Source organism: Saimiri boliviensis, chromosome 15 (genome assembly GCF_048565385.1).
Source record: "Saimiri boliviensis isolate mSaiBol1 chromosome 15, mSaiBol1.pri, whole genome shotgun sequence".
In the NCBI taxonomy this organism is placed as follows: domain Eukaryota; kingdom Metazoa; phylum Chordata; class Mammalia; order Primates; family Cebidae; genus Saimiri; species Saimiri boliviensis.
This window is the reverse complement of record NC_133463.1, coordinates 39,808,715-39,827,568: the sequence shown is the minus strand read 5'-3', so window position 1 is coordinate 39,827,568 and position 18,854 is coordinate 39,808,715. Positions and strand designations below refer to the sequence as shown.

The window sequence follows — 18,854 nt, the reverse complement described above, 5'->3', positions numbered from 1 at the left end:
CCAAAGCTTTTTCTCCTGTAGTCCTCTAATACATTGTCTCAGAATGTTTGTGGATTTAAGCCATCATTTGTGCTTCAGTTAACCTTCAGTTCTGTGTTCAGATCACTTGAACAACATTCCAAACTATGGAAATTATTTATTTGGCTCTGCAAAGGTGTGTGGCATTTTTAGCTTTCTTTCCTTTATGTCATCAGTATGACATACTGATATCTGAGGTATGTTTCATTTACTCAGCCTCACTATTTCTTATATACGAAGGGAAAAAATCCCTCTGTTGTCACAGATAAACAAAGCTGGACATTGTTTAGAGTGATCAGGACATATTTTAATCAGTATTCCTTTTTGCAATAAGGAGGAGATTCCAGCATGAACTGAACTCAACTTTGATTTGTATAGAGGTTACTGGGTCATTTGAAAGGAGAATGGAGTGGGGATGGGAGGGTCAATGGAATCTCAGTGGAGTCAGGAAAATGAAAAATTACAAAAGCTTGGTCAGTGTAAATGCGATTAGTCCCTTGTATTTGGTAGCTGGCAAGTAATGAAGTCAGGATTCTATCCTTCCACAGAGACAGGGAGACAAAAGCCCTATACTTCCAGATTATATTTTAAAAGAATGTCTTTCAGGGCATTGAGAAAGACACTCACATGTTATGGGAGACAGAGGAAGGATTTACCATTGTAATCCCTTTTAAGTAAATGCTTTAAGGAACAGTATTCAGGGGCCTATCATCAGGTGATGGCTATAAGAGACAGTAAATTCGTTTGGCAGCCGTAAACTTTCTCAGGCAGGTATTTTAAGGGGAGTTAGGGTCATCCCTAAGAGCCTTGAGCCGTTAGGAACTATAGTAGTGCTTGCTCAAGTCTTTTAGTGTGTGTTCAGTGGTGGTAGTGGTGCTGGGAGTTGTGGATGAAATCATTAGTGCTGAGTTTGCAGTTTTTCTAGACCAAGATTAAAGCCTAGTCAGGAAGGCCCTGAGAACCCTGACTGGAGTTTGATTAAAGAGAAAATCTTTGTCACTATACCCATAGGTGAAAACTATAGAATAGTATAGCTAATATACACGTTAGAGTATATATAGAACTTCACTTTGTGTTCTGATTTTGAGGCTGAGAGAAATATTTTAAATATTTCAGAGAGGAGTGAGATGGCTGCCATTTAAATGCTGATAATTAGAGTAACATTTTTTTTTTAAGGGTGTTAATAGCGCCAAGAACTTAGTTTTTGTCAAGAAAAGCATGTTGAAATCCATTAAGTTCATTTCAAAGTAAATTATGTCCACAATGATTTATAATGAATAATTCTTTCTTTATATTGAATGGTGGGGAAATACACCAGAGAAATGTGTCATTTGTGGTAATGGACAGAGCATAGTCAAATTTGATTTTATATTATAATTTTCTTTAGCCTTATTAACGGAATGAATTTCCTTATTTAGTTTAGTTATTTATTTAGCTTACTATGACAAGTTTTGTTTTATAAATTCATTTGCTATCAACACAAACTCAGATATTTTGAATTCAAAACTTTGAATAAACAGTATTTTCATATTCCTTGATGTAAGTGCCTCTTTATTCTTTAGAAAAAATTTTTGTATTGAAATGATGAGGAGGTAAAAGGAAATGAAAAGTTTTCAGAAAGTTCAGCTTGCCTTCCTGAAAGGTTCTACTAATTTGTGTACAAATTGTAGCATATGACAGCACCCATTTGAAAATACTTAACACATTAATAGATAAAAAAGATGAGGAGTTTTATTATCAAAGCATTTCTTTGATTATTAATAAGGTCAGATGTTTATTAGTCATTCATACTTCACCATTTATGGTGGTTTCATGTTCTTTGTAGATTTTTTTATTGGTTGTTTAGTTTTTTTCCTCACTGATTTATAAGAGCTCTTATTTTTTTTTCTCTCAGTTAATCATTAGCCTTTTTCTTTTTTAATTTGTATTTATTTATATTTTTGAGCCAGGGTCTCACTCTGTTGAGCAGGCTGGAGTGCAGTGGAGTGATCTCGGCTCACTGGAACCTCTGCCTCCCGGGTTCAAGCGATTCTCCTGCCTCAACCTCCCAGGTAGCTGGGACTATAGGCATGCGCCACCACGCCTGGCTAATTTTTGTATTTTTAGTAGAGAAAGGGTTTCTCTGTGTTGGCTAGACTGGTCTCAAACTCCTGGCCTCAAGTGAACCACCTGCCTCAGCCTCCAAAAGTGCTGGCATGACTGGCATGAGCCACCATGCCCAGCTGACCTTTTTATTTTTTTATTGTGAGTTTTGTTTTATGCAAGTTTAATATTTTTCTAGTCATTAAATTTTATTAACCTTATATTATTTTTGTGCAGAGGATCGCTTCCGATCCCTAGTTTTGATAGTTATCTATATTGTTTTATTTTTACTTTAATTTCCTTTATAAATTCTGAAATTTTTTGTTACATGGTAGGAAGTGGGAGCTTACCTTTGTAAGTTGTTAAACGTCATCAACTCATAACATGCTGTAATGAAAAGACTTAGGAATTAGAAAACCTTGCTATTGTTGAGACTGTCATTTACAAGCTATGTAACCTAATGGGTTCATTTTGTTTCTAAAAATTCTATTTTTCTCATGCTTATGAGTATGTTGGTCAGCCTCTTAAATGGCCCCAGGCATTCATACCTTCTGATATTTTAACATCCTTCTGTAGTCCCCTCCCACACTGAGTCAGAGATGATATATGTCACCAATAGATTATGGCAGAAGTGATGGTGTACAATCTCTGAGACTTAGTTGTATAGGTATTTCAGCTTTTGCCTTGTTCTCTTCGAGTACTTACCATAGGAAATCAGCCACCCTTGGGAAGACCCTCACAACGCCTTGTGGAGGGGCACTGAGGTCTCCTCTCAGCAGCCAGCACCCACCTGCCAGATGTATGTGTGCCCCTCTTGAGTTCCTGGCAATATTGAGTGATTATTGTTATTTGTAGCCAGTAAATTTTAGGATAATTTGTTACTCAGCAATAGATAATACATTGTTTGAGCAATTTTAAAAACTGCTTCAAAATGTGGCTCTGAGCTAAGTAGAAATCTGTGAAACACGTGTTTTCAGCAAATCCATGATTTATAGGACAGATGACCTAGTTATATGCTTACCTCCTCAGAGACTTAAATTGTTCTGTCTCAAGTTGCTGTATTAACGCTAAGGAAAAATGTCTAGGAGGTACAAAAAAAAAATCAGCTTCTGCCTTACAAGAGTGAGTTCCCCTAGGACAGGACTACCTTAATCACTTAGTTACCTTAATCACCCACACATATACATACACATGTAGATGGGAATTATTTATGTGATTGTCCTTCCAGTTTTATGATCCAAAATGTAATACTTCAACTTTCCATGTTCAGAATTGTGAAATAATATATACTGTAAATGCCCTTCCACTGCAGAATAGCTAGGTTCTAGATTGAACAAATCTTTGTGACATTGATGATTTTGCAAATAGGTAGAGGCCCATTCTTTAAAAAAAAAAAAAAAAAAAAAAAAAAGCCAGGAGATGAGGGGGTTGGGGTAAAGAAAACCTTATGAACCAGAATTAGAATAGTTGGCCATGCTGATAGCAAATTTCATGACACTGAACTTTTGGCTAATAGCCAGAGATAAGGGAGTTGAGCTTGAACTCATCTAGTGTAAACTCTTGAGTATACTATCAAACCAGTGTAAAATTAGGGCATACCATCAAACCACTGGTAAAAATTAGCTTAAAATTAGTTTAAGCTAACGTTAAAGAATAAACGAGGGAATAAGCCACCATAAGCAGAGGTTTTCCATAAAGAACCAAATTGTAAACATTTGAGCATGTAGGTCACATGGTTTCTGTTGCACCTATTAACTTGCCATATGGCTGAAAGCAGCCATAGAAAATATGTAAATGAGGCTGGGCATGGTGGCTCATGCCTGTAATCCCAGCACTTCGGGAGGCTGAGGTGGGTGGATCACAAGGTCAAGAGTTCAAGACCGGCCCGGCCAACATGGTGAAACCCTGTCTTTACTAAAAATACAAAAATTAACTGGGCCTGGTGACGTGTGCCTGTAATCCCACCCACTCAGGAGGCTGAGGCAGGAGAATTGCTTGAACTAGGACCTGGGAGGTGGAGGTTGTAGTGAGCCAAGATGGCACCACTGCATTCCATCCTGGGCTACAGAGCAAGATACATCTCAAAAAAAAAAAAAAAAAAAAAAAATATATATATATATATATATATATATATATATATATATAAATAAATGAATGAGCATAACTGTGTTCAAATAAAACTTATAAAAAATAAGGAATCATCCAGATATTAGCCTACAAACCTTAATTTGCTGATCCCTTGAACAAAAGGTGGAGTAGAGGAGATATTTTAAGAGAGAATGGCTGTAAGTTTTGAACACAAATGAAAAAGATGAATCCACAGAGTCTTACTGTCCCAAACAAGAGAGCAAAGAGAAAGTCATGCCTAGACATATCATAGTGAAATGTGTAACATCAAAGACAAATAGATTTAAAAAGCAGCTGTAGAGAAAAACAGGTTATTTGTAAAGATTTATGAATTAGAATTGCAGAATTAGTAATAGGAGAAGATAGTGGGAAAATGTCTTCAAAGAGTTGAGAGGAAATCATTACCAGTATAAAATTGTATTCCCAACAAGTCTGTCTTTTGAGGATGAGAATGCAAACATTTACAGATAAAAATGAACGAATTTACCAAGAAACATACACTAAAGAGATTTTAAAAGGCTATTCTTTAGGAACATTTTCAAACAGCTATATATTTCAGGGAGAAGCCAAATCACCAAATTCCAGGCACTTGAAATCATGGGAGATGACAAGAATCAAATTGAATGTTGGTCAGTATAGTTTTCTTCAGATATTGATTATTGGAGAAAGCTGAAATTCATGCTTTTGTAGTGTGGTTGTTCTTCTTGTTGTTTTTTGAGATGGAGTCTCACTGGGTCGCCCAGGCTGGAGTGCTGTGGCGCCCAGGCTGGAGTGCTGTGGCGCGATCTCGACTCACTGCAGCCTCCGCCTTCCGGGTTTGAGCAATTCTCCTGCCTCAGCCTTCTGAGGAGCCGGAACTACAGTTGCATGCTGCCACACCCAGCTAATTTTTTTGTATTTTTAGTAGAGACGGGGTTTCACCATGTTGGCCAGGATGGTGTTTATCTCCTGACCTCATGATCTGTCTGCCTTGGCCTCCCAAAGTGCTGGGGTTACAGGCATGAGCCACCACGCCTGGCCGCTTTTGTAGTTTTTGTGTGTGTGTTTTTATATTTCCTTTAGTTTCTCTGGTTGTTTTCATTGTTTGTTTGTTTGTTTGTTTGGATGTAAGGTAGAAATGAGGTCCATGGTGCTACAGATGATTGGGGTATTCTATAAAGCCTTCTTTTGTTACATGTTTTAAGCGTTTTTTTGCAAAGAATTTCTTTTTCTTTCCTTCTTTCTTTTTTGAGTCAGGATTTCTCTCTGTTACTCACACTAGAGTGCAGTAGTGCCATCATCACTTGCTGCAGTCTTGAACTTTTGGGCTTAAGGGATCCTCTCCTCTCAGCCTCCTTGTAGTTGGGAATACAGGCACACCTCACTGCATTTGGCTGGTTTTTTAATTTTTTTTTTTTTTTTTTCAATAGAGACAGAGTCTTGCTATGTTGGCCAGGATGGTCTTGAATTCCTGGCCTCAAGTGATCCGCCCACCTCGCCTCCCAAAATGCTAGGATTAGAGACGTGAGCCACTGTGCCTGGCCTTAAATTTTAAATTTTTTGTAGAGACTGGATCTCACTGTGTTCCTGATCTCAAACTCCTGAGCTCAAGTGATCCTCCCACATCGACCTCTCGAAGTGCTGGGGTTACAGGTGTGAGCCACCAGGCCTGGCCACAAAGAATTTCTGTCCAGTGATTAGTAGTTCTAGATTTTTGTCTTGTCTTTTCTATACATGGATAACTTGTGAACATATTTATGCTGGTCATTTCGTAACAGAGAAACTCCCCTCCCCACCCAAATTTGTTAAATATAGGAAAGATCAAAGTTAAGGACTTTATCTAAATCATGAAATGTCCCATGATTGCAAAAACTACAGAAAGCCACTGAAGATCAGATTGAGGTATTTGGCCTCAGTTTGAATAATAAAGTGATCATTGATAACTTTCTCTTTTAGTTTTTATTTTTTAATTATAGATTGACAAATTATAGTTGTATGTATTTATGGGGTACACAGTAATGTTATGATCCATTAATACAATGTGAAATAATTAAAGCAAGCTTATTAACATATCCACCACTTCAAATACTTACTTTTTTTTGTGTGTGGTGAGAACATTTGGAATTTATTCTTAGCAATTTTGAAATGTACAACACATTATTTACTATATACATCACACTGTGCAGTATCTCAAAGAAACAATAATTCCTTCTAACTGAAGCTATGTATCCTTTTACCTTCATCTCATTTCTCCAAGCCCCCACTAATAACTATTAATATATAGTCTAATATATAGTTTAATACATAGTCTAAATACATAGTATAACATAGAAGTTGAAGCAAAAGGACCTTGAGTTTAAATAAGAACCTCATGTTCTACTAATGGGAAGGAAGTATTTGTCCTTATATAAAAATGGTAACTGTCACGATACTTAGCATGTATCGAGCACTTAAACTATCAGAAGTGGTGCTGGCGCTGTCTGTGTGGTTTTACATTTGGTCCTCAAGATTGTCCCTTTAGTTTGAAGTCCATCGTCTCCATTTTGTAATTAAGAAAGCAAGGCTTACAGACATTTGAATAACAATACACAGCCAGTAAGTAGCAGAACTGGAATTTGAAAACAGACTTACCTGACTTTTGAACAGAAATTTTGCCTCAACCACAAGAGTTCTCTGTGGTGCCTTGAGCTGAAGAGCAAGTTTAGACAATCGCTACACTTATTATTTAGATATATTTATATGTTCTCCAAAATTTATAATATGCACAGAAGCAATTAAAGGTGATGTTGAAAGCATGGGGTGTGGGGAGAAGAGGAATTACTTAACTAGGTGTCAAAGTGATTCATACTGGTGTGGTATAGATAAAAATGCAAAGAATTCCTTCCAAATGTCAAGTACTGATTAAAGTGATTCTTGAAATGTAGTTTTGATTTTTGAATCATTTTTATATGTGGCAAAAGCTTTTAAATTAGAATATTCTTCTTTCTAGTGGAAAGAGTGAAAGAACAATTAAAACTTTCCTTGGAAAACAAGAATGGCATAGCGCAAACTGGTGAATTGACAGTTGTGCTTGATGGATTGGTGATTGAGCAAGAAAATCTAACAAACTACAGCTCATCTCCAACCAGTAAGCTAACTTTATATGTTTGTAAAATTTAAAGGAAAAGAATGAGCAAGAAGTATATAAAAATCTAGTTTCTTTCTTTCTTGTTGTTCAGTAGAAATACAGCAAAATGGTGATGCCTTACATGAAAATGGAGAGCCTTCAGCAAGGACAAATGCCAGGTAGAATATTTTATTTGAATATGGATGGCAACATGATGTGGAACATATTTCCTGAATAAGAAGTTTTGTAATTTACCTGAGTTTAGAATTTGCCGCAGAATTTAGAAGCTATGTCTAAACATGTCATTTGGTTAATTCTTGTGAAAGCAGCTTTTTTTTTTTTTTTGAGACGGAGTTTCGCTCTTGTTACCCAGGCTGGAGTGCAATGACGCGATCTTGGCTCACTGCAACCTCCACCTCCTGGGTTCAGGCAATTCTCCTGCCTCAGCCTCCTGAGTAGCTGGGATTACAGGCACGTGCCACCATGCCCAGCTAATTTTTTTGTATTTTTAGTAGAGACGGGGTTTCACCATGTTGACCAGGATGGTCTCGATCTCTTGACCTCCTGATCCACCTGCCTTGGCCTCCCTAAGTGCTGGGATTACAGGCGTGAGCCACCGCGCCTGGCTGAAAGCAGCTTTTTAAAAAATTACAGCTTTATTGAGATTGCATACATATATCATGAAATTCACGTTTTAAAAGTATACATTTTAGTAGTTTTTAGTATATTAACAGAGTTGTGTTACCCTCTCTACTGTCTGATTTCAGAACATTCTACCTTGAAGATAAATCATGTATGTATGAGTAGTCACTCTCCATTTTTCCTGGCTCCCAGCTTCTGGCAGCCATGAATCTACTTTCTGTTTCTGTGGATTGTCTGTTCTGGCCATTTTATGTAAATGGATTCATGCACTATGTGACCTTTTGTGGTTGGCTTCTTTTACTTAGCATGTTTCAGGGTTCATTTATGTCGTAGCATGTACAATGTTTTATTGATTTTTATTGAAAATGGCTTTTTAAAATTTGTATTTAGGCATATTTTATGAGTACAGTCAGATACTATGGATAAATAGGTATCGTACTGCTCTCTGGATTGGCATTCTCCTGTAGATCGTGAGAAGATAAATGCTCCACAGATTGTGGCCTTCCTTCAGACATCAATGTGGCCTTTTCTGTGACATCATTCTACCATTTCAGGAACTCCCTGGCATTCGTGGTTCATGACAATTAATATAGGTTCTTTGTTTGAAGTAATTTAAATTTGAATAAAAGTTTATAATAGATCACATTAAGTGGAATTAACACCTGAAAATATAAAAATATATTGTTATAAAATTGACTCATTACCTTGAATAAATAAAGCATGCTGGTATATGACAGAGTGTGACATTTATTAATCTATAGTTATTAGTATCATTTCTTCTAACTTGCCTTCAGTGATTCTCATTAGACCACTTGAATAGATAAGTATGCCTTCTGAATGTAATTTGGCTTAACTAAATATATTTAGTGTCTATATAAGTAAAAAACAATTTAGATGGGTAGAGGAGCTTGAATTACTACCAAATATTGTCAATTACATAGTAACATGTTTTGAATTGAAAATTAGTTCTACAGTACCAGGAGAAATTCAGATGTGTTCTTTTACCTAGACTTCTGAATCACTGATTCTTGCTAGCTGACTGGGGAGGGGTTTACAAATCACAATCATCTCAGTCTTTACCTGCCCAAACTTCCTAAACACATCTTGTTCCAGATACATAGGTGACAAGGGAAAGGAGGGTAGGATTCATTAATTATTTGTTCGTTCAGCAGATACTTACTGAATGCCTGTTTGATGCCAGATATTAGTCCGAGTACTAAGAATACCAGCCCTGTTCCCATGAAATGTACACTCTGATGGGATAAAGGTAGATAGTAGGCTGTGTGTGGTGGCTCATGCTTGCAGTCCTAGCACTTTGGGAGGCTGAAGCAGGTGGATCACAAGGTCAGGAGTTCGAGACCAGCCTGGCTAACATGGTGAAACCCCTCTCTACTAAAAATACAAAAAAATTAGCTGGGCATGGTGGTGCATGCCTGTAATCCCAGCTATGCAGGAGGCTGAGGCAGGAGAATTGCTTGAACCCTGGAGACAGAGGTTGCAGTGAGCCGAGATCATGCCATTGTACTCCAGCTCTGGATGACAGAGCAAGACTCTGTTTTTGGGGAAAGAAAAGGTAAATAGTAAACAACAGAAGAAATAAATATGCTAATTGGACATAGGGATAAGCACTATGAAGTCATTTAAACAGGACAAGATGGCAGGAATGGAAGGGAGCCTATTTTTAAAAGAGATGCCAAAGAATCATCTCTGAGGAATTGTGATTTGAGCTAAGATTAAAAAGCCAAGAATAAATCGTCTGTGCAGATTTCTGAGGGAAGAGTGTTCCAGGCAGAGGAAATAGCAACTTCAGAGACCCTGAGTTTGTTTACAGTTATGTCCTACAAATTTTTCTAACTCTAGAGAATGATATTTAACCTCTTGATAATTTCGTAGTTATCATTTTACCACCTGGCATATAATAATTTGTAATAAACATTTGAAGACTGTTCAGTATGTTTTTGATAGTAAAATTGTTATCTGATGCAAAGTGAGCAAGGAGGAGCTTGGAGAGAAATAGTTTAGAGAGAGAGAGTTGGGAGAAAGGTGTGGCTGATTTTCAAAAGATTTGTTGACTAACCAGGAGAGGGACATGCTGATCTGGTTTATATTTTTAAAATAGTGCTCAGGCTGGTCTGTGAAGAGCAGATATGGGATAACCTGTTTATTTGGAAAAGCTCTCCTGGTCACTTACTTGGTATTTTGCAACTCCTTTACAATTTTTTGTTTGTTTGTCTTAAACATGAGTGTCTCACCAAATTGCCCAACTCCTTCCACTGCCAATAAGACTTAAAATGTTTGACTTTGTTGTTAGAGTTATTTGTTTGCTAATGTATATATTATACATTTTTATAGTTCTGTGGTATAATATTTAGCTTTTTTTGATCATCCTGTAGTTATAATTTTAGTATCTAGTACATACTAATTTGTAACTAATATTTATAGAGTTTTTCATTCATTTTTCAAGATTTAATAAAGTTATAATAGTTTGAGGCCAGGTACAACGGCTCACACCTATAATCCCAGCACTTTGGAAGGTCAAGATGGGAGGATCTCTTGAAGCCAGGAATTCTAGATTAGCCTGGGCAACAAAGGAAGATCTAATCTCTACAAAAATTTTAAAAATTTGCTAGGCATTGTGATGCACACCTGTGATCCTAGCTGATCAAGAAGCTGAGGCAGTAGGATTACTTGAGCCCAAGAGGCTGAGGCTGCAATGAGCCACTGCATTCCAGCCTTGGTGACAGAGTAAGATCCTGTCTCTAAAAAAATAAAAATAAAAAATTACAGTAGTTTGTAGTTGATTTTTATGATTCATGTAATTTCATAAACTTTTTGAAATGACTTTCAGATCTTTTAAAATAGATTAATATTAGGCATAAATATTTAAAATGTATGATTTGAATGTATTGTGAGACTGTATTTTGACTTAGTATGTTTGTATATCTCAGTATTTGTTTTATCTGCAGAATGGATACACTTAGAACTGAAAAGTAATTAGAACTTTAATATAAAACATGCCATATCTTTGTTCATTATTTACTTATCATTTTACTTGAAACATAAGAACTCAGTTGTTTGGAAATAGAATCTTTGAAAAGAAAAAATAGAGTAACAAAAAAGGAATGTAAGAACTCAGTAAATAATTCTTATGAAAATTCTGATATAATGTTGTTTAATTGTATTTCAATGATTGAAATAAGGCATTTATTTTTTCAAGGTTGGCTGTCGAAGGCACTAATGGAATAGATAATCATGTACCTACAAGCACTGTAGTCCAAAACTCATGCTGCTCGTATGTAGTTAATGGAGACAATGCACCTTCATCTCCATCTCAGGTTGCTGCCAGACCCAAAAATACACCAGCTCCAAAACCACTCACATCTGAGCCTGCCGATGATACTGGTAAGCAAGGCTATTTATGACACCTTGTTTAAAGGAAAAGTAAATGAAGTTGATGTATCCATCCGTGCCTATACCTCCCTTATCATGCAGTCTTTTATTTTTTTCTGAGATGGAGTTTTGCTCTGTCACCTAGGCTGGCATGCAGTAGTGCGATCTTGGCTTACTGCGACCTCCACCTCCTGGGTTTAAGCGATTGCCTTGCCTCACCACCACACCCAACTAAAAGTTTTTGTATTTTTAATAGAGGCAGAGTTTCACCTTGTTGACCACTTGCTGGTCTTGAACTCCTGACCTCAAGTGATCTGCCTGCCTCTGCCTCCCTAAAGTGTTGTGATTACAGGTGTGAGCCACCATACCCAGCCTGTGCAGTCTTTCTTAATCTTCTATTCCATGATTGGAATTTAAAAATTACAGTGCCTGAAATTTTTCCTAATAATTTGAAACTTTACGGATTATTCAGGAAAATATTTCAAAAGTATTTTAGAGGTCGCAAAATATTTTGCTAAACAAGTGCTTATATGAGAGCTAGATTGTTAAGCTTTCTGCCACGAATAATATATGTAATTCATGATATAAAATATGTTTCTGAAAGAAATTTAGTTAATTCATTGATTTATTAGTAAAAATGAGTAACGGTTTTTTTTTTATCCCATCTTTTAGTATACGAATTTATTATTCTTGGCATCTAACTTGGAAAGATGTACTGGGAGTTGAATAGCTCTCAGTAAGTTTGTTTTCTAAAAGTAAGCATTGCTGTATTATAGAAGGAATGCCTAGGGAAGATGTCCTCTATAATCTTTAGTGGAATCAGTTATAACATTCATAAACTGTTTTTTGTTTGGTCATTGTATGTTAACTCTGTCAGGTGAGTCTCCTGAAACTTAAACATCTTAGGACTTGGTTAAAATAATTAGTACACATGTTGGGAATCAAGTTGAAATCCTGGTCTTTTTATTCAAGAGCCTATGTTCTTTCCTGTGTTTGTCTATTTATGGTAAAGTACTGAAAAGTAGAAACATGTAAAGAAGCAATTCAGTAATTACATTAAAACAGATGGACCTTTTTGATAATAAGGTCCATCTTTTTTTCTTTTTTCTTTTTTTTTTTGAGACTGAGTCTCACTCTGTCTCCCAGGCTAGAGTGCAGGATTTCGGCTCGCTGCAGTTTATGCCTCCTGAGTTCCAGAGATTCTTATGCCTCAGCCTCCCGAGTAGCTGGGATTATAGGTGTGTGCCACTGGGCCCCCCTAATTTTTGTGTTTTTAGTAGAGATGGGTTTCGTCATGTTGTCCAAGCTGTTCTTGAACTCCTGACCTCAAGTGATCCAACCACCTCAGCCTCCCAAAGTGCTGGGATTACAGGCAGGAGCCACCACACTCGGACAGTAATAAGTCTTAATTGTGTATTTTTATCCAAGGTTGGTGTTTGGGGGATGTTTACCAAGAGTTGTATAAGAGTTTTTGTAAACATTGGGAACTGACACGTGAATGATACTTGTGAAATTTAATTTCTTTAAGAATGCTGCCCTTTTAAAAAAAGAAGTAGACTGGCCGGGCACAGTGGCTCAAGCCTGTAATCCCAGCACTTTGGGAGGCCGAGACGGGTGGATCACAAGGTCGAGAGATCGAGACCAACCTGGTCAACATGGTGAAACCCCGTCTCTACTAAAAATACAAAAAAAATTAGCTGGGCATGGTGGCGCGTGCCTATAATCCCAGCTACTCAGGAGGCTGAGGCAGGAGAATTGCCTGAACCCAGGAGGCGGAGGTTGCGGTGAACCGAGATCGCGCCATTGCACTCCAGCCTGGGTAACAAGAGCGAAACTCCGTCTCAAAAAAAAAAAAAAAAAAGAAGTAGACTAAAAAGATGGTTTCCCAAGTACTCAAAGTAGGTAGAAATTTTTAGTCTTAAATTAAGTTGGCTAGAAAACAAAGAAAAGAGTAGATACACCTATGATGAAAATAATGAGCAAAGGTTATTTATTTTCTGATTTTCACCTACTTTCTGAGATATCTGTTAGCAAAGCAGAACAGGAAATGCTGTCTTGGATTATTCTGATGATCTCTAAATTAAGAACAGACCAGTTAAAACTGCTACTGTTTCTAATACAGATGGAGTATTTCTAATCTGAAAATCCCAAATCTGAAATGCTCCAAAATCTGAAACTGTTTGAGCACTGACATGATGCTGAAAGGAAATGCTCACTGGAGCATTTCAGATTTTGGATTTTTGGATTAGGGATGCTAAACTGGTAAGTAAAATGCACATATTCCAAAATTTAAACAAATATCTAAAATCTGAAACATTTCTCCTTCTGAGCATTTTAGGTAAGGGATATTAAACTTGAATATGGATTTGGACATTTTGCTCTTATTCCTAAAATATTTAGTAATTGACTACATTGGTGAAAGTATCCATTGACTACTAATTAGATGCATGTTTTGGCATTTGGGCATATTCAGATGTTGATGTAAAAATGAGAAGAAATTGGGGCTTTCCTCATCATAGAATCTTATTTATACCTCTACAGCTTGTCTGATACTTTATAGATTCTTTCCATTGGTGATAAGTTCACTTCTCACATTTCTCTCTTATTTATCCTTCCCTAAAATTTTAAGGTAAATATAAAATGGATATGGGGAACTTGAAATGAAGGTTCCATCATAAATAATTCTCATGACATTCATAGTTACTGTAAGAAAATCTGACAATGTAAAACAATGTTAATAGCTTGTATTTGTGCCCTGCATGTTCTAAAAAGTATATATCCGTTACCTCATTTGTCTCTCTCACAGTAACTCTTTGAACTAGATGGTAGTATTTTTCCTTTTCTCTGATGAAGAAACTGAGGCACCAAGAGGGCACAGCTAGGAAGTAGAAGAACATTTCACTATCTGGCTGTTGATTCTGTGCACTTTGCCTTCTTCCTATTCATTTTGATGTGTGTGGTTTTTATAGGATCTGTGCAGTTTTTATAGGATCTCAAAGTTTTATCTTTTATACTGTTTATCTTTTATACTGCTAGGCTTCAAACAGCATTCCCCCAGCCTTTTCACCACCTCTGATTATTGCTAGTGACATCTGACAAAACAATCCAACTGTCATCATTCTATTGGCCGGTTTACAGAGGCTTCCGGAACCTGCTCTGTTGGTAGCAGCCATTTAACTGATGTCTTTTTGTATGATTGTTCATCACTTAATAGGAAGATGAATTCAGGTATCTTTTTAAGGAGTGGGTAATCCCTGTTCTTTTAAGATGCTAGTGTAAAATGGCATTACTTTTTCTAATTAAGGACTTCAAAAATTAGCTTTTGTTTCTGGAGATGGGATGGGGCTATGCATGTTCTGTGTATAATATATGAAATGTCTTTAATCTCTTAATCTGCAATTCCACAATCTTGAAATCTCTGAAACCAAAAGGTTTTGTTTTGTTTTGTTTTGTTGTTGTTGTTTGTTTTTAGTAAACTCATTTGATGTCAAAATGACTAGAACTGATGGAAGGCTATTTATGTTTTTTATTTATCATGCTTCCTATGCACATCTCTACAGTTTGCTGCAGAAATATTAATGTATCTAATCACAATGTGTGGTCCCCAAACCCCCTCCAGGCATAGTGTAATATACAATATATATGCCATTGCCTTTATTTGTTTGTTTGTTTTTTGAGACAGGGTCTTGCCCTGACTCCCAGGCTGGAGTGCAGTAGCACCATCATGGCTCACTGTAGCTATAACCTCCTGGTTTCAAGTGATCCTCCTGCCTCAGGTCACTGAATAGCTGGGACTACGGGCACGTGCCATCATGCCTGGCTAATACTAAAATTTTTTTATAGAGATGAGGTCTTGCCATGTTATGCAGCATGGTCTCAGTCTCCTAAGCAGTCATCCCACCTCAGCTTTCCAAATTGTTGGGATTACAGGTGTGGGCTATTATGTTGTCCACTGTCTTTCTGAATTCTGAAGAGTTATGAATTCTGGAACACACCTGGCACTAAGAGTTTCAGATTAGGGGTTTAAGACAAACTATATACTTTCATCAAAGAGAGTTGTTATACGTGAGAGCTTCCCCCCCTCCCCACCTCCTGTTCTTTTGAATCTTGATTAAGGGGATCCATTTGGTAATTTAGTTGCTGTGAAAATTGGCACATATTCCAGGTTAAAATGAGAGGCAGTCATGATGTAGCAAAAAGATTAGATTTAGCCTCTGACAGTAGGTAACATGGTGTCTCAGCTCAACCACTGAGCATGTTAATTCTGTAACCTTGGAAAAATTTAACATCCTCAAATTTATGAAAAGAGGATAATATGTGACTACTTTATAGGACAGTTTTGGAGGTTAAATGAGGTAGTCCTTGGATAGTGGTATTTAAGAAAAATACATTCTTTTCCACTTTGTTCCTCTGGTCATAACTTCTAGTGTGAAATAACTTTTTCTAATATATAGTTATTTTATTAATAAGTAGTTCAGAGCTCAGTTTGGTAAGTTGCAGAACTAAATGATATCACAAGTTTATTACACCTTTTTCTTAGCTTTTTATTCTGAAGTAATTATAAATATACACAAAGTTGCAAAGAAATGTATAGGAAGGTTCCATGTGCCCTTCACCAGCCTTCTCCATTGTTAACATCTTGTATAACTATAGTAGAATATCAAAATCAGGAAATGGACATGAATATAACCCATAGAGCTTGTTCACATTTCACCGTTTCTACCTGTGGGGTGTGTGTGTGTGTGTGTGTGTGTGTGTGTGTGTGTGTGTGTATGTGTGTGTTTCTGTATGGTTTTGTTACACATATAGCTTTATGTACCACCAGTACAATCCAGATACAGAACTGTACCATCACCACAAGACTACCTCATGATGTAACCCTCTTTAAAGTCACATACACCCTCAAGTGTGAATTGAACATTAAAGAAACTTTCTGTGTATATGCAAGCAGTTATTTTTCATGTCATAGTTTTAAAATGGAGTAAAAATGATATTTAGTATGTCTACTTTTTTCTTTATTTGAATGCACTGTTAGAATGAGAAGACAAATACATGGTGCTTTGAGATAGATATATCATAAAGTTCATGTGAAACTTAACCTCTCAAAGATTAAACATGAAGTTAGGAAGATAGGTCTTGTAACCCAGAAGTCATAATGGCTGAAAGTAAGGCTTGGGATACATTCATTAAGAAACCAAGTCAGTGGGTGTGGTCTTATGTCTTGTAGCAGAGATGAGATGCTTTGCATAAGCTTCTGCTATCATACCTATTACATAAGATTTTAATTTTTTGCTCCATATTTCTGTATGAGCAGGGAGCCTACCATCCTGTCCTTCTCTTTCTTTTTTCTTTCCTTATTTTTTCAGTTATCTGTTCAGTCTTTCTTATATTCATTTGTCAACAGATGTTTATTTTACAACTACCATAGGCTGCACACTACCAGATGGCTGGGCACATAGGTATCAGAGTTTCTCAATTTCAGCACTATTGACATTTTGGGCCTGATAATTAGGGGGCTATCCTGTGCATTGTATTAATAGAATGTTTAGCAGTATTCCTGACCTGTATCCACTAGGTGCCAGTAACGTCTTACCTTCTCCTAGTTGTGATGACCAAATGCAGTTGCAGATATTGCTAAATGATTGTCTTTGGAGATGGGGAGAGCAGAATCTTCCCTAGTCAAGAACCATTGACATATATGAACAGTAATCCCTCCAATCGGAGATTATTGTGGCATCTTAATGCTATTCTGAACAATACTGAGAAACGCATGTTCATTGAATTATTGAATAGAAATACTTCATTTCTAAGCTAGCTTTTTAAAATTAATAGACTTTATATTTTAGAACAGTTTTAGATTTACAGAAAAATTGGGCAGATAGTAGAGTTTCCATATGTCCTCCTATCCTACTCAAGAGTTTTTCTGTTATTAACATTTTCCATTACTGTGATATGTTTGTTACAATTAATGAACCATTATTAATACATTGTTATTAACTAAAGTCTGTAGTTTACATTACCTTACATTAAGGTTCATTCTTTGTGTTGTACTAGTTCTGTGGGTTTAAGAAATGCATATTGTCATGTACACACCATTACAGTATCATACAGAATAGTTTTACTATAAAATTTGTTTTATTTATCTATCACTCAAACCCTTTGCAACCACTGTTTTGAAACACTGTCTACATAGTGTTTTCCTTTCCAGAATGTTACATGGTTGGAGTCCTACAGTGTGTGTAGCCTTTTCAGATTGGCTCCTTTCACTTAGCAATGTGCATTTAAGATTCCTCCATGTCTTTTGTGGCTTGCCCTCTCATTTGTCACTAAATAACATTCTGTTGTAAGGATGTACCACAATTGTTTAGCCATTTACTTATTAAGGCTTCTTGGTTGCTTCAGTTTTTGACAATTATGAAAAACGTTGCTATATACATTTGTGTGTAGGCTCTTAACGTGAATATAAGTTCAATTCAGTTGGATTGAGGAGTGAGACTGGTGGGTTGTGTGTTTACTTTTGTAACAAATGGCCAAACTATCTTCCAAAGTGGCTGTACTCTTGCATTCCCACTGCAATGAATGAGAATTCCTAGTGTTTACCAGCATTTGTATTTCAAGGAGACTTGTTTATTGTTTATTATTATTTTAACAATACGGAATCTTCCCATTGAGAGATATTTTATATCTGTATTCATTCTATCCTTTTTGGTAATGTTTTGGAAAAGTTTTCTTCAAGCTGGGCATGCTGTGGCTCACACCTTTAATTCCAGAATTTCAGGAGGCCGAGGTGGGAGGATCATTTGAGGTCAGGAGTTCGAGACCAGCCTGGTCAACATGATGAAACCCCATCTCTACTAAAAATGCAAAAAAATTTAGCTGATGTGGTGGTGCATACCTGTAATCCCAGCTACTTGGGAGCCTGAGACAGGAGAATCGCTTGAACCAGGGAGGCTGAAGTTGCAGTGAGGCACGATCGTACCACTGCACTTCAACCTGGGTGACAGAGTGAGCCTCTGTCTCAAAGAAAGAAAAATAATTTCTTCACATAGGTCTTAGATTTAGTTTTGATGTTGATCTTGTGTTTGTTCATTTTGCTGAAATGTTTTAGCTCCAGTTAATTGGTTCTAATTTTTTGAAGTTTTTTGTGTGTTCTAAATAAATAATCTTTTTGTCATTTCACTACAAATAAATTTTACTATATTCTTTCCATTGTTGTTATAACTTTTCTTAATAGATTGCCAGATATAATCAATATTGAATTGGAGTGTTAATTGTGATCTTCCTGGTTTTGTTGCTGATTTTAATTTATTCTTGATCTTAACAGAAGTTCTTACAATAAATAGGCTGGGCACAGTGGCTCATGCCTGTAATCCCAGCACTTTGGGAGGCCAAGTTGGGTGGATCATTTGAAGTCGGGAGTTTCAGACTGGCATGGCCAACAAGGTGAAACCCTCTCTCTACTAAAAAATAGGAAAATTAGCCAGGTATGGCAGGTGCCAATCCCAGCTAC

The 18,854-nt window shown here is 36.7% G+C and overlaps 1 protein-coding gene across 4 annotated transcripts in view; it reads left to right on the top strand.

Annotated features, from left to right (window-relative positions):
- Positions 1-18,854, top strand: part of WWP1 (WW domain containing E3 ubiquitin protein ligase 1) — a 109,054-nt gene that overhangs the window by 44,189 nt on the left and 46,011 nt on the right. For 2 of the 4 annotated variants that reach the window (XM_039464379.2, XM_039464380.2), the window contains 3 exons: positions 7,196-7,333; positions 7,425-7,491; positions 11,172-11,356. In XM_039464379.2, the coding sequence (XP_039320313.1) occupies positions 7,196-7,333; positions 7,425-7,491; positions 11,172-11,356 (390 nt within the window). The remainder of the gene's footprint in view (positions 1-7,195; positions 7,334-7,424; positions 7,492-11,171; positions 11,357-18,854) is intronic. The other 2 variants (XM_039464381.2, XM_074386908.1) reach the window with 2 other exon arrangements.